The 13,476-nt window shown below is 48.0% G+C and overlaps 1 protein-coding gene across 6 annotated transcripts in view; it reads right to left on the bottom strand.

Moving 5' to 3' along the window:
* Window positions 1–1,050: 1,050 nt before the first annotated feature.
* LOC126999348 (serine/arginine repetitive matrix protein 1-like) overlaps window positions 1,051–13,476 on the bottom strand; it is a 122,112-nt gene continuing 109,686 nt past the window's right edge. For all 6 annotated transcript variants that reach the window (XM_050861872.1, XM_050861874.1, XM_050861871.1 and 3 more), the window contains 4 exons: window positions 7,431–7,630; window positions 6,476–6,613; window positions 6,153–6,243; window positions 1,051–5,984 (listed from right to left, as the gene is read on the bottom strand). In XM_050861872.1, the coding sequence (XP_050717829.1) occupies window positions 3,948–5,984; window positions 6,153–6,243; window positions 6,476–6,613; window positions 7,431–7,630 (2,466 nt within the window). In that variant the 3' untranslated portion in view covers window positions 1,051–3,947. The remainder of the gene's footprint in view (window positions 5,985–6,152; window positions 6,244–6,475; window positions 6,614–7,430; window positions 7,631–13,476) is intronic.

Consider the following 13,476-nt stretch of genomic DNA (forward strand, 5'->3'; position numbering starts at 1 on the left):
CGTGTTCTTTCTCTTCTTCTTTTTCTTCTTCCTGTTCATGTTCTTTTTCTTCTTATTATTCCTGTTCTTCGTGTGCTTTCTCTTCTTTTTCTTATTATTCCTGTTATTTCTCTTCTTCTTATTATTATTCCTGTTCTTCGTGTTCTCATTCCTGTTCTCTTTTTTTGTTTTTGTCCTACTTCTGCTATTTTCTCTATCTACTTTTTTCTTTTCCTTTTTTCATCATCTTCTTCGTCTGAGTCTAAGTTTTCTTCTTCCCGTTACTTTCTTTTTCCTTTTTTTCTTCTCTCTCTTTCTATTTCTTGTTCTTGAGATTGATGTTGTTGTTATTGTCTTCTTCAACCTCCTCCTCCTCCGCTTCCTTTTCCTCTTCCTCCTCCTCCTCCACCAACGGTTCTCCCACATTACCCTTCTCACCTGTCGTCACCACCTGCATGCAATGAGGTAAAGTACAGGTATACAGGTGTGTTATTAACCTTACCACCTTAACTTACGCCTTATCTGTCTCATTAACACGCCTTACCTGTCATCCCTACCTGTCCCTAGTACCCTACCTGTGTATAGGAAAATAAGATGAGAGAGAGAGAGAGAGAGAGAGAGAGAGAGAGAGAGAGAGAGAGAGAATAGTTGTAGTAAGGGAGGAAGAAAAAGATGAGGGAGGGAAGGGAGAGGGAGGAAGGGAGATAGAAGGATGAGGGTTGGGAAAAAGTAAAGAGTAAGAGATGGGAGAAAGTGGAAGAGGGTGAAGGAAGGAAAGGGAGATAAAGGAGAAAGGATGAGAGAAAGGGGGAATGGAGGGAAAAGGAAGAGAAGAGAGAAGAAGGGGAAGAAAGGGATGAAAAAGGGAGAAGAAAATGCCACGAGGTCACGGGTCACGGGTCAACAAGAACTTCCTGACCAGCCTGGGAAGAGAGAGAGAGAGAGAGAGAGAGAGAGAGAGAGAGAGAGAGAGAGAGAGAGAGAGGATAATTTGGATATGAAAACATGACAATAAACGACAACAACAATAAGGTAAACAAACAAACAAACAGGAGAATCAAACACCTTGCCGTACATTTTCTCATCCTTTATAAAGTTTATAAACAAATATAAATCATTTTCCGCCTCGTCTCACTCACGCCATTGGCTAGGCCGCTGCTGACGTCACCACCTCGTCAGGCAATCACAGGCCTTCCCTCCTTCCCTCATGACGTCACTCACCACACGGACCAATGAGCGTCGTGGAAACGTTCAAACACCAGAAAAACGTTCGCTTGCTTTCGTGCCCAAACGTTTCTTCTGTCTTTCTTTTTTACACCAACGAAAAAAACTAGGTAATTATTTTTTTTCTTTCACTTTTTTTTTTCATTTTTTTAACTCTGTCAAGTCAACAAACAACATATTTACTTGTTTACTGCTATTAACACATCTATGTATATATATTTATTTATTTATTATTTAAGTTTATGCGTTATGATCGTTATTTATATGGATTTCAGTGTGTTATCGGCTGTTCCTTCTTTCTTTCTTTCTTTCTTTTTCTTTTTTCAATTATCATCATTTTATCACTTCCTTTTTTCTCTTTACATTTATCATCATTTTGACTTCATCCTTTTCACGATTCTCATTATTTTTACTCTTCTTTCTTTTCACAATTATCATCATCATTTTAACATTTCCTTCTTTCTTTAACACAACATCTTTTCTTTTACTTTAATATTTTCTCTTCTTCCTTTCCTTTCCTTTCTTTCTTTCTTTAATTTTCACAATCATCATTTTTAACTTTTTTTCCTTATTTCACTTTTTCCTTCTTTACTTTTCACAATCATCATTTTTTACACTTCATTCCTCCTCTCCACAATCATCACCATTTTTGTCATTATTTTCATCATTATCATCATCACCACTTGACAGTCTCTCTCTCTTTTTCTGATGTCAATTAAGTTCCACAAAAGACACGTCGAGTATAATTAAGATAACAGTAACTTATTAACGGCCGTGGGCAGACCAAGAACTATTCATTTTGATTATGTCTGGTTGATTTTTTTTTTATTATTATTTTTTATTATTATTTTATCTTTTACAGTTCAGAAGAATCAGTTAGGGAGTGCGGGCTGGTGGGGGGGGGTCAACAACATGTCGTTTTCTTTACTCTTCTATTAGTTTTATAGGGGGGGGGGGGGGCTATATTGTTTTTTTGTGGTTTTATAATTGTTTGGTTGGGTTAGTAAATTTATGTGAAGGAGGAGGAGGAGGAGGTAAAGAGAGGGGGTAATTCTGTTTTAGGAGGAAGTTGGGAGTATTGGAGGAAAGGATGAATGGAGGAGGGATGGAGAGAGCGAAGGAATTTTAGTGGAAAGGAAAGAGGAATGGTGGAAAGTGAGTAGAAGATGAGTTGAAAGAAAGGAGAAAGGGAGAGAAGGAAGAAAAGAAAAACAGAAGGAAAGAAGCTTGAATATAAAGATCGAGGGAAAGAGGAGCAGAAGGAAGAGAAGGCAGGAATGACATAAGGAAGGAAGGAGAGAAAGAAAGAAGGAAGGAGCAGGAAGATTTAGAGATTAGTATGGGAGAAGGTGGGATACAAAGAGGAATGAAGGAAAAGGAAGGAAGGAAGGAAGCAAGGAGGAGATCGACAGCTTGAGTGAAAGAAATAAGAAGAAATGAACAGAAAATAAACAATACACAGTGGCATGATTTAAAAACGGTACAAAGAGAAATGAAGGAAAAGGAAGGAAGGAAGCAAAGAGGAGACAGACAGTTTGAATGAATGAAAGAAGAAGAAATGAATAAAAAACAATACAAAGTGACATGATTTAAAAATGGTTTGAGCAAGTGTACCATGAATTCACAGGCAGTTCTCCTTCTCATCATTACCTTCAAATCTCTTAATTTCATCACCCCAAACTCAGCTATGTCCACCACTATACCGTACAATCCACAACTGGTATCAACTCAAGACTTCTAAAGCTAACTCAACACTTGACTAGCATAAGAATAACTTTGATTCACCCATAACACTCTCCAGTTCATTACAAGTTGATATTATTATTTTTATTACTATTTTTACCGTTGTTAGTGGAGGGGGAAAGGAGGAGAGTGGAGGGGGGAGGAAGGGCGGTGTTAAAATGTGTGTTTGTAGAGTGAATTTGTTTTTGGTTTGTTTTTGTGTTAGCATAAGTAGTAGTAGTAGTAGTAGTTCTTGTATTTGTATGTTCCACCATCTTCGTCACCACCCTCTTCTTCCTCTTCTCCACCTCTTAATTTTCTATTCTTTTTCCTCCTCTCAACCTCCTCTTCCTCCTCCTCCTAACTTTCTTTTTCTCTTCTTCTATCGTGTACTCATTTCTGTCCCCTCTCAACCTCCTCTTCCTCCTTCGCGTCCTCCTCCTCCTGAAGTCAAAGGTCCTAAACATTATTCTTTCTCTCCTCCTCTATCAAGTACTCGTTTCTTCGCATCCTCCTCCGTTTCTTCGTGTCTCCCATTAAACATAATTAGAAAACGTAACAACAAAAACGGAATATTGAATGGCAAACTAAACCAAACCACGTCTCCCTTCTAATCGTCTAAATACTAAAGTGAATAGTTACAGGAATTCATGTCTTGGCGTCGCTACATTACTTCTTAACTCTCTTCTTAATCTTCGTATATTTCTTTCTTCTTCTTTTCCTTTAGGGTTTTTTTATTTCTTTGTTCGCTTTTTTGAGTCGCAATAATATACTCCTTTGATACAAGACATCTAGCACAGTTACGGTAATAATACTTAATACACCAAGTCAACGGGCTGCGTGTGTGTGTGTGTGTGTGTGTGTGGCGGGGGAGCGGCTGGCTTGGCGTCACTGGGGGGGGGGGGCCGTTGTGTAGGATCTGTAGCGCGTGTGGGGGGGCGGGGGAGTGAGGGGTGCATCGACGTGGTGTGGTTGAGCTACGCGTGTTTGCCTACATCCGGGGCCTACTGGGGGGGCGGGGGTTAGCAGGGCGTCTCCATCACCGAGGAGGAGGAGGACGACGAGGAGGTGGAGGAGGAGGAGGGGTGGCGCGAGTCGTCCCGCATCTCGGAGGGGAAGGAGGAGGAGGGCGGCGAGGAGTCCTCCCGCGTGAGGGAGGTCTTGGCGCCGTACGGTGGGGTGGGGGAGGAGCCTTCGCGGTTGAGGGGCGCCCTGTCGTGGGGCGGCGTGGGGGAGGAGTCCTGGCGGGGCATGGGCGAGGTGGAGGAGGGCGTGGAGTCTTGGTGCATGAGGTGGTAGCCGACGGCGCGGGGGGAGGGCAAAGGGGCGCAGTCCTGGTGTTGGAGGGGGCCGGGGCCGCAGGGGGAGAGCGAGGGGGAGGTGGGGGTGGGTGTGGGGGTGGAGTCCTGGTGCTGCAGGTGGCGGGCGGCGAGGCGCGGGGAGGGCGGGCACGAGTCCTGGCGCATGTAGAGCGCCTGGCCGGCCTTGAAGGGCGAGGGCGGCGGCGCCGGCGGGAAGCACCACTCCACCTCCAGGTCGTCCTCCTCCATGTAGGTGGGCAGCGAGGGCGGCGGCACCGGCATGTCCCGCAGCGTGGGGCTGGGCGGCACGCACTGGCTGTACTGCCGCCGCAGCACGCGCCGCCCGTTGCCGCGGCCCGCGCCCGCACGCCCGTTGACCAGCCCGCCGGGGGCCAGCAGCCCGTTGCTGCCACGCCCGCCGCCGACCGGTTGGGAGGTACGGCCGATCCTGCCGCGCGTGGGTGAGGGCGTGGAGGAGGTGGAGAACGGCGAGGACAGGGTGCGCGGGGACTGTGGCTGCGAGATGGGGGTGCGGCGGGCAGGGGGTGGCGTGCAGTTGGGTGAGCTGGGCGTGGAGAGGGCGGGGGAGGAGGCGCGGCTGGTGTCGGCGCTGGGCTGGTCCAGGCTGAGGGCCGGCACCATCAGGTGGAAGGACACGGACTCGCTGGCGTCGTCGGAGCCGCTGGAGGACTCGCTGGACTCCCGGTGCCTGCTGCTGGCGCTGTCCGAGCGGCGCATGGCCGGGTTCTGCTCGCTGTCCGCACGCCGCCAGCCCTCCGCCTCCTGCGCCATGGCGGGCGACGTGGCCGAGTTGCAGCGGCGCAGCGACGGCACGGTGAACACGGCGCACATGGGCTCCTCCTCCGTGCTGCCCGAGGCCGAGGGCACCAGCAGGCTGGAGCTGCGGCTCTGGCTGCTGCCTGCCTCAAGCTCGCCCCGCATCGCCGTGTGGGCCGCCAGCCGCTCGCACGACGCCCGCAGGTGGCTGCCCAGCGTGGGCACCAGCAGGGAGGTCATAGGCGACCCGCCGCGCCGCGGGCCCGGCATCACCCCGCCGCCGCTTGGGCCCAGCGGCTCCTCCTGAACCCTCTGGCGCTGCAGCAGCTTCTGACGGCTGCGTTGGTCCCTGGGACGCGGCGAGGCGTCGGGGGGCAGCGCGCGCACCGGCAGGGGAGAGGTGGGGGGGAAGGGGGAGGTGGAGGGGTTGATGCCGAGGCGGAAGGACTGCACCTTCCGGCGGCCTCCGCGGGGTGAGGGGGTGAGGGAGGGCCGCGGCGAGGCCAGCAGGGAGGGGGTGCCGCTGTCCACGCTCTCGGAGCGGCTGCTGAAGGTCTCGCCCAACGAGTCTTCGAGGAACACGGAGTCGGAGCCGATGGATCGGTTGTCCATGTCCGGCGAGTCCAAGGACAGCAGGGAGGCGGCGCGGCCGCGACACGGCAGCGGCAGCCGCGCCAGCTCGGAGTTGTCGGAGACGCTGCGCACGGAGCCACAGGGCGAGATGTTGGGCGTGGGCTGGATGACGTTGATGTCGATGGTCTGCACCCACTCGGCGGTGGCGTGGTCGCTGTCCCAGTCCATGCCGCCCAGCTGCAGCAGCGGCTTGTTGCCGCGCGGCCCCAGCCCCGGCACGCCCAGCAGCGCCATGGGCGTCATCTCGCCGCTCAGGTCGTGCAGCGACGACCCCTGGCTGTACCCGTCGCTGCTGGACCCTGTGGACTGCAGCCGCACGCCGGGCACCGACAGAAACTCCGACCGCACCTGTGGGCACAAGGGGGGTCAGGGGGTGTACACCTTTCTCTCTCTCTCTCTCTCTCTCTCTCTCTCTCTCTCTCTCTCTCTCTCTCTCTCTCTCTCTCTCTCTCTCACACACACACACACACACACACACACACACACACACACACACAGACGCACGCACGCACGCACCGAGTGGGCCGTGGCCTGGGAGTCTTCCCTCTCGAAGGATGAGTTGCGGGAGCAGTTGATGCGCATTACGCTGCCGGGCAGACTTTTCACCCTGGGGGGAGACGGGCCAGGTGAAAGCCAGGCTACAGGTGTGCAGGCAAACAACACACCAGCAGCATATACCACACGTGGAGCATGAACCTCAGCACTCACTACTGTTCTAAGTCTGACACGCGGCAACACCCACCACAACAAACCCTACACGCCAACCCTCCGGACCGCCTTTACACACGTAGGGCATGACGGGCCGCACCTACCTTACCCGTGACCCTGCCGCGACCCACCTGAAGGAGTTGTTGAGGCTGGAGTAGGAGCCGACGGAGCGCTGGGTGGGGAGGGGCGCCGATCCGGTCTCCCCGCGGCCCTGGTTGTAGCAGCGCCCCAGGGAGTCCACCTGGCTGGACTTCTGCCCCGTGTCGTGGCTGGGAATGGGGAGCGAGGGTCATGCGTGGGGGTGGGGGGGTGGGAGGCAGAACGAGGATAATGCATGAGGGAAAGGGGAGCAAGAGAGGGGACGTGGGTTATGCATGATGGAAGGGGGAGAGGGGAGACGAGGGGGGGGTAAGATTAATGCATGAGGGAGGGGAGAAAGAGGGGATAAGGGGGTAATACGGCCAATTAAGTATATGGAATAAAACACCTGTACACACCTGACCAATTTTCCCATTACGGCCACACCTGTCGACCCTCATCACCCTCACACACACCTCCATACCTACCTTTAATCAACCTCACCTTACCTGCCCTCAATCACACACCTGCTATAGTAAATAAATCTTCCCACCTGTTTACACTTTCACTTTTGTCACAGTATCCCCTCACCTGTCTACCTCACTCTCACACCTGCCACCAGTAATCACACCTTTCCAAATATCTACGCCTGTCTATTTCACACGTAAACTCATCTTTCCACCTGTTAAAAGCTGTCCACGTGTTCCCACCTATCCACACACCTGTATATAATATCCCCTCACACACCTACCTGACTAATTAACCTTACCTCATCTGTCCTCTATCTAACAACTAAACACAGGGAGGTAAAACAGACCTTTCTATACCTGTAAACACCTGTCCACTTGTCACACTCACCTGTATAATATCCTCACACACACCTACCTGACTAATTACCCTTACCTCACCTGTCCTCTATCTAACACCTAAACACAGGGAGGTAAAACAGACCTTTCTATACCTGTAAACACCTGTCCACTTCTCCCTCTATCCACCTGTCACACTCACCTGCCGGGGCTCGAACACCAGTACCCGCAGTAATCAAGGGTACCGGCTTGCATGTCCTCGAGGCTGGGGTAGAGCTCATACTTGCGTCTTGGTTTACACTTGCTCTTGTACAGGATGACGGTGACGGTGAAGACGAAGAAGAGGGCGAGGGTGAGGGCTGTTCGAATCCCGGTCCACACATCGTAGGTCGAGTAGAATTCCTGGAGGAGGAGGAAACATGGAAACATGGAAACGCAGGCAACAAAAAGCCTATTGGCTCATTACGAGGTCGCCCGCTTGGGTGATTTAATCTGCTCGATCGCCACTTGGGGCTTGGTGAGCAGATGAAAGCACCTCGATATTGAGGAGCAGATGGAAGCCCCTCGTTATTCAGTTTACTCCCGACGCAGCGAAATGACGGTCGATTCTATATTTGAAGGAGTTGATGGTATTCGCATTCACTACTTCTGAGGGAAGATTGTTCCAGTGGCGGATGACTCGGTTTGAAAAGAAACTCCTTCCAATGTCTGTGTTACATCGACTCGACTGAATGGGTAAACCGTTATTTCTAGTTCTTGAGTTGGTTTGCAGTTCAAAGAATTTGGAGTAATCGACGTTATTGAACTTTTTTAGATACTTGAAGACTTGAATCATATCCCCTCGTAGGCGTCTTTTCTCCAATGTAAAGAGATTGAGTCGCTTGAGTCGTTCCTCGTACGGTTGAGCCCTGAAGGTTGGAATCATCTTTGTGGCGCGTCGTTGAATCCTTTCCAGTAGAGCAATGTCCTTTCTGTAATTGGGAGACCAGAACTGCACTGCATACTCGAGGTGCGGTCTTACCATGGAATTATACAAGGATAGCATCACGTCTGGTGTTTTACACTCGAAGTTCCTCGCTATGAACCCGAGCATAATGTTGGCCTTGTTGTATGCTTTTTTACAGTGATTCGCGTGTTTCAGGTCACTGCTGATAGTGACTCCAAGATCCTTTTCCTCCTGCATCGCTTGCAGAGGTCTCCCATTCATGATGTATGTATGGTTACTATTTTGGGACCCAATGTGCATGACTTTGCATTTGTCAACATTAAAAGACATTTGCCATTTTTCCGACCATTCGATAATGTGATAGGTCTTTCTGAATGATTTCGCAGTCGGTCTTTGTGAGGACATCTCCACCCACCTTGGTGTCATCTGCAAATTTCGATATTGTGGATTTCAGTCCTGATTCTAGGTCATTGATATATATGATAAAGAGGATGGGTCCCAGCACTGACCCTTGAGGCACTCCACTAGTGACTGGAAGCCAATCGGAAGGCTGTCCGTTGAGTAGTACTCGTTGTTTTCTGTCGGTGAGCCAATCTCTTATCCACGCGATCAGATTGGCTCCGATGCCCGCCGAGTGCAGTTTCTTAAGGAGTCGCTCGTGCGGTACCTTGTCGAAGGCTTTCTGAAAGTCCAGGTATATAACATCACTGGGAATGTGGGCATCCCAGTTCTTATATATACCTTGTAAGAAGTCTAATAAATTCGTTAAGCAGGAGCGCTTGTTTCTGAAGCCATGCTGGGTGTCGGAGATTATATTATTGTTTTCTAGAAACTTAACAAGTTTATCTCTAATAATCTTTTCGAGTATTTTTCCTGCCACTGATGTCAAACTTATGGGCCTGTAGTTTAATGCAACGCTTTTGTCTCCTTTTTTGAAAATCGGTGTTACGTTCGCCATCTTCCAGTCTTCCGGGACCTTGTTTAGTTGGACTGACCGGTTGAATATGTTAGTGAGGGGTTGAAGTATTTGTTGTTTAAGCTCTTTTAATAACCGCGGGGACAAACTGTCGGGTCCCGTTGACTTGTTCGTGTCGAGTTTGTCCAAGTACTTTTTTACTTCTTGGTCGCATATTGTGTCAATTTCCAGCGGCGTGATCTCACTCGGCGGGTCAGGACCCTCGGGAATGGTTTCGATGTCCTCGACTGTGAATAGGGATGCGAAATTACTATTGAGGATTCTGGCCATCTGTTTACTGTCCTGAGTTACAGATCCAGTCTCGTCTGTCAGGGGACCAATATTGGATTTTACTTTCTTTTTCGATCTTATGTACGTGAAGAATTTCTTGGAGTTAGTTTTGATTTCGCGCGCTATTTGCTTTTCATAGTTGCGTTTGCTACTCCGAATAAGGCTGCGACAAGCTCTGAGGCTGTTGTGGTACTGTGTGCTGGCTTCGGCCGTAGCATTCTCTTTCATCAAATTATAATTCCTTTTTTTTTAGGTTTACTGCCCTTTTTATATCTCTGGTCATCCACGGTGGATCTACGGCCCCATTTACTCGCCTGGATTTCGTAGGCACTGTAGCCTTCTCTACTTGCAACAGCTTATCTTTGAAGACGTTCCACGCGTTGTCGATTGTATTGTCGGTGATGCCAAGTTGGTCCCAGGTCGTAGGGGGAAGCAGCGCACGGGCTAAGTTGAAATTTCCTTTTTTGTAATCTGGTATCACTGACGGATTATCTACGAGTTTGTGACATATATTGATATTAAAACGGATTAAGTGGTGATCGCACCCATTAAGTTTCTCACCAACTGTACAGTCGCGAATGAGGTCGGGGTCGCTTACTAATACCAGATCCAGCAGATTGTTTTCTCTTGTTGGTTGAGTTACAACTTGAGTGAGGAACGAATCCTCCACCATTTCTATAAGCCTGTTACCCTCTTGATCTCCAGTCATCAGTCCCCAGTCAATGTTAGGGCAGTTAAAGTCCTTAATTATAATTGCTTCCTTGCTTTGTGTTACAGAGTGAATCTCTTCGTAGAGGGCAGTGTCATCGGCTGCCTGTTGTTTCGGAGGCCTGTATACGGTTGCAAGTGTTAGTTTCTTGTTATTTGCGGTTATTTCCACGTAGACAGAATCGTATTTCTCTGCGTCCTGTTTGTCTATTTTTATGGCAGGGAGTGTACTTTTTACGTAGCAGACTACTCCTCCTCCTTTCTTGTGCTTTCGACTTTTGTGGAAGCTTTCGTACCCAGGGAATGACAGTTCGGATTCTAGATGAGTAGAGTTGGCCCAAGTCTCTGTGATGGCTACCACATCTGGTTTCTCTGTTGCAATATACGCCCTAATTTCGTCCTTTTTGGGTATTAAACTACGTGCATTTGTGTACATGATAGAAATGTGGCCGTGACGAGTTGTACCAGTTCGCTTGTCGGAGGCGTCGTTAGTTACACAGTTTCTTGTGAGTCGCACTGACGCTACGGGTTGGTTGATCAAGGGCTGCCTTTGCCCCGTCCTCGCCCGCCGTTTTTTGAAAGGCTTTTCGACAAGCTTTTCACTGCCTCGTCCAGAAGCCTCCCGAGACGCGCCGATCCAACCTCATTCAAGTGAAGTCCATCGTTCCAAAACAAGTCTGGGCGCTCAAAGAAGTGATGCCAGGCATTTGTAAACGCCACGCCTTCGTCGTCACAAATTTCCTTCAAACTAGTATTGATGTTGCTCGCTTTGCTGTTGAAGCCGGCGTAAGGGGGGAGATAATGAGAGGGAATGGGAGAAAGAGGGAGAGGATGAGTTTCAGTATGAGAGAGAGTGAGAGAGAGGAAGAGGATGAGAGGGATTGAGAGAAAGAGGGAGAGGATGAGTTTGAGTATAAGAGAGAGAGAAAGAGGAAGAGGATGAAAGGGGGAGAGGATGAGTTTGAGTATAAGAGAGAGGAAGAGAGAGTGAGAGAAAGAGGAAGAGGATGAAAGGGGGAGAGGATGAGTTTGAGTATAAGAGAGAGGAAGAGAGAGTGAGAGAAAGAGGAAGAGGATGAAAGGGGAAGACGATGAGTTTGAGTAAGAGAGGAAGAGGTAAAGAGAAGAGGGAGGGAAAGACGGAGGTAAAAAGGATTCTGGTGAGTGAATTCATGCTAGGTTGAATTCTTGCATAAAGGAAAGGGAGGGGGAAAAATGGTTGAGAGAGAGAGAGAGAGAGAGAGAGAGAGAGAGAGAGAGGTGGTTTTATGGGTAGCTTTATTAAATTCCGGGATGTGACAAAATAAGGGAAAAAAATAAGAGACAGAGAGAGAGAGAGAGAGAGAGAGAGAGAGAGAGAGAGAGAGAGAGAGAGCTGTCATATTCCCCCTCGTTTCTGCTGCCGAAGTGACCTGACCTGACGGGACTGGTGAAAGTGTGAAAATTTATGGGCGCCCGCGTGTCACTCAGCGGATAATGATGATGAAAAGTGGGCAGGGAAGGTGAAGACAACGGCCTGATGAAGAAAGGGAAGGAGAAGAAAAGGCCTGATGGAAAAGGGAGAGGGAGAAAGAGAAGAGAGAGTGTGAAGATAGGTAGAACAATGAGAAAGGGATGTTGATTAAAAAAGAAAGGGTGAAGATAGAGATAAAGTATAAAGATAAAGGGAACAAGTAAAGAGATGCTGATAAAGAAAGGAAGAAAAAGAAGATAGTGAAGATAGAGAGATAAAGTATGAGGATAAAGGGAACAGGAAAAGAGATGCTGATAAAGAAAGGAGGAAAAAGAAGAAAGGAGAGAGACAGAAGATAGTGGAGATAGAGAGATAAAGTATGAAGATAAGAAAGGGAACAACAAGAAAAGAGATGCTGATAAAGAAAGGAGGAAAAAGAAGAAGGGAGAGAGATAGAAAATAAGGTGAATAAGAGAAAAATGCAGATAGAGAAAGAAAGGGAAAGATGATGATGATGATGAAAAGTGAAGAAAGGAAGGTAAAGACAACGACCTGATGAAGAAAGGGACAGAGAAGAAAAGGGGCGAGGAAAAAGAGAGAGAAATAGAGACGGGTGAAGATGGGAAGAATAAAAAAATAAAGAGGGAATGGGAGGTGAAGAAAACGACCTGATAAAGAAAGGGAAGAAGAAGAAAGGAGAGAGAAAGAAGAAAGAGAAAAATGTGAGAAGTAAAAAGGAAGAGAAAGGGAAAGTGTGAAGATAGGAAGGTGAACAAGAAAGAGATGCTAATAAATAAAGAAAGGAAAAGAAAAGGAGTAGAGAAGAAAAGAAAAGGCAAAGAAAGAGAGGTGTGAAGATAGGCAAATGAACAAAGAAGAAATACAGATAGAGAAAGGAAAAGAGGAAAATAATGATGGCAAGTGAAGAAAGGAAGATGGAGACAACGACCTGATAAAGAAAGGAAAAGAAAAAGAAGATAGGTGAAGAAGAGAGAGAGAGAGAGAAAGTGAAGATAGGAAGTTGAACAAGAAAAAAAAAAGATACTGATATTGAGAGAAAGGAAAAGAAGAGGGCTATAGAAGAAGGAGACAGAGAGAAAGAAAAAAAATAAAGGGGAGAAGGTAGGCAGGTGAAAAAGAGAAAAGATAATGATAGGGAAGATGATGAAAGGATGATGATGGGGAGATAAACATGAAGGAGTGATGGAGGGAAGGGGAAAAGGAAAGGTTGATGAAGGGAAGGGGAAAAGGAAAGGTTGATGAAGGGAAGGGGAAGAGGAAGGGAGGAAAGGAGGGAAGAACGGATGGCGATGGAGGAAGAAAGGGAAACTTTTTTTTTTTTTTTTTAGATAATGAAGGGAAGGAATGGACAGGCACGCTCTCTCTCTCTCTCTCTCTCTCTCTCTCTCTCTCTCTCTCTCTCTCTCTCTCTCTCTCTCTCTCTCTCTCTCTCTCTCTCTCTCTCATCTTTTACCTTTTTTTTATTTGTTACCTTTGTTCTTCCTCCTCCTCCTCCTCCTCCTCCTCCTCCTCCTCCTCCTCCTCCTCCTTCTTCTTCTTCTTCTTCCTCCTCCTCCTTATCATAATCATCATCATTCTCCAAATTGTTCCCATTACACATAGCACCTCTTCTTCTTCTTCTTCTTCTTCTTCTTCTTCTTCTTCTTCTTCTATCTCACATTAATCCCTTCCTTCATCTGTCTGGTCCTCCTTTTCCTTCCACACAGAGAGAGAGAGAGAGAGAGAGGCGTGACGTTTGACCTTTCCTGTGTGATATATAATTCTTTCCTCTCTCTCTCTCTCTCTCTCTCTCTCTCTTGTTACGTTATTTTCTCTCGCTTTATTTTATTGTTTTTGTTTTTTGTTTTTGTAAATTATTTCTTTTTATCTTTTTT

This window comes from Eriocheir sinensis, chromosome 16, assembly GCF_024679095.1.
Source record: "Eriocheir sinensis breed Jianghai 21 chromosome 16, ASM2467909v1, whole genome shotgun sequence".
Lineage (NCBI taxonomy): Eukaryota > Metazoa > Arthropoda > Malacostraca > Decapoda > Varunidae > Eriocheir > Eriocheir sinensis.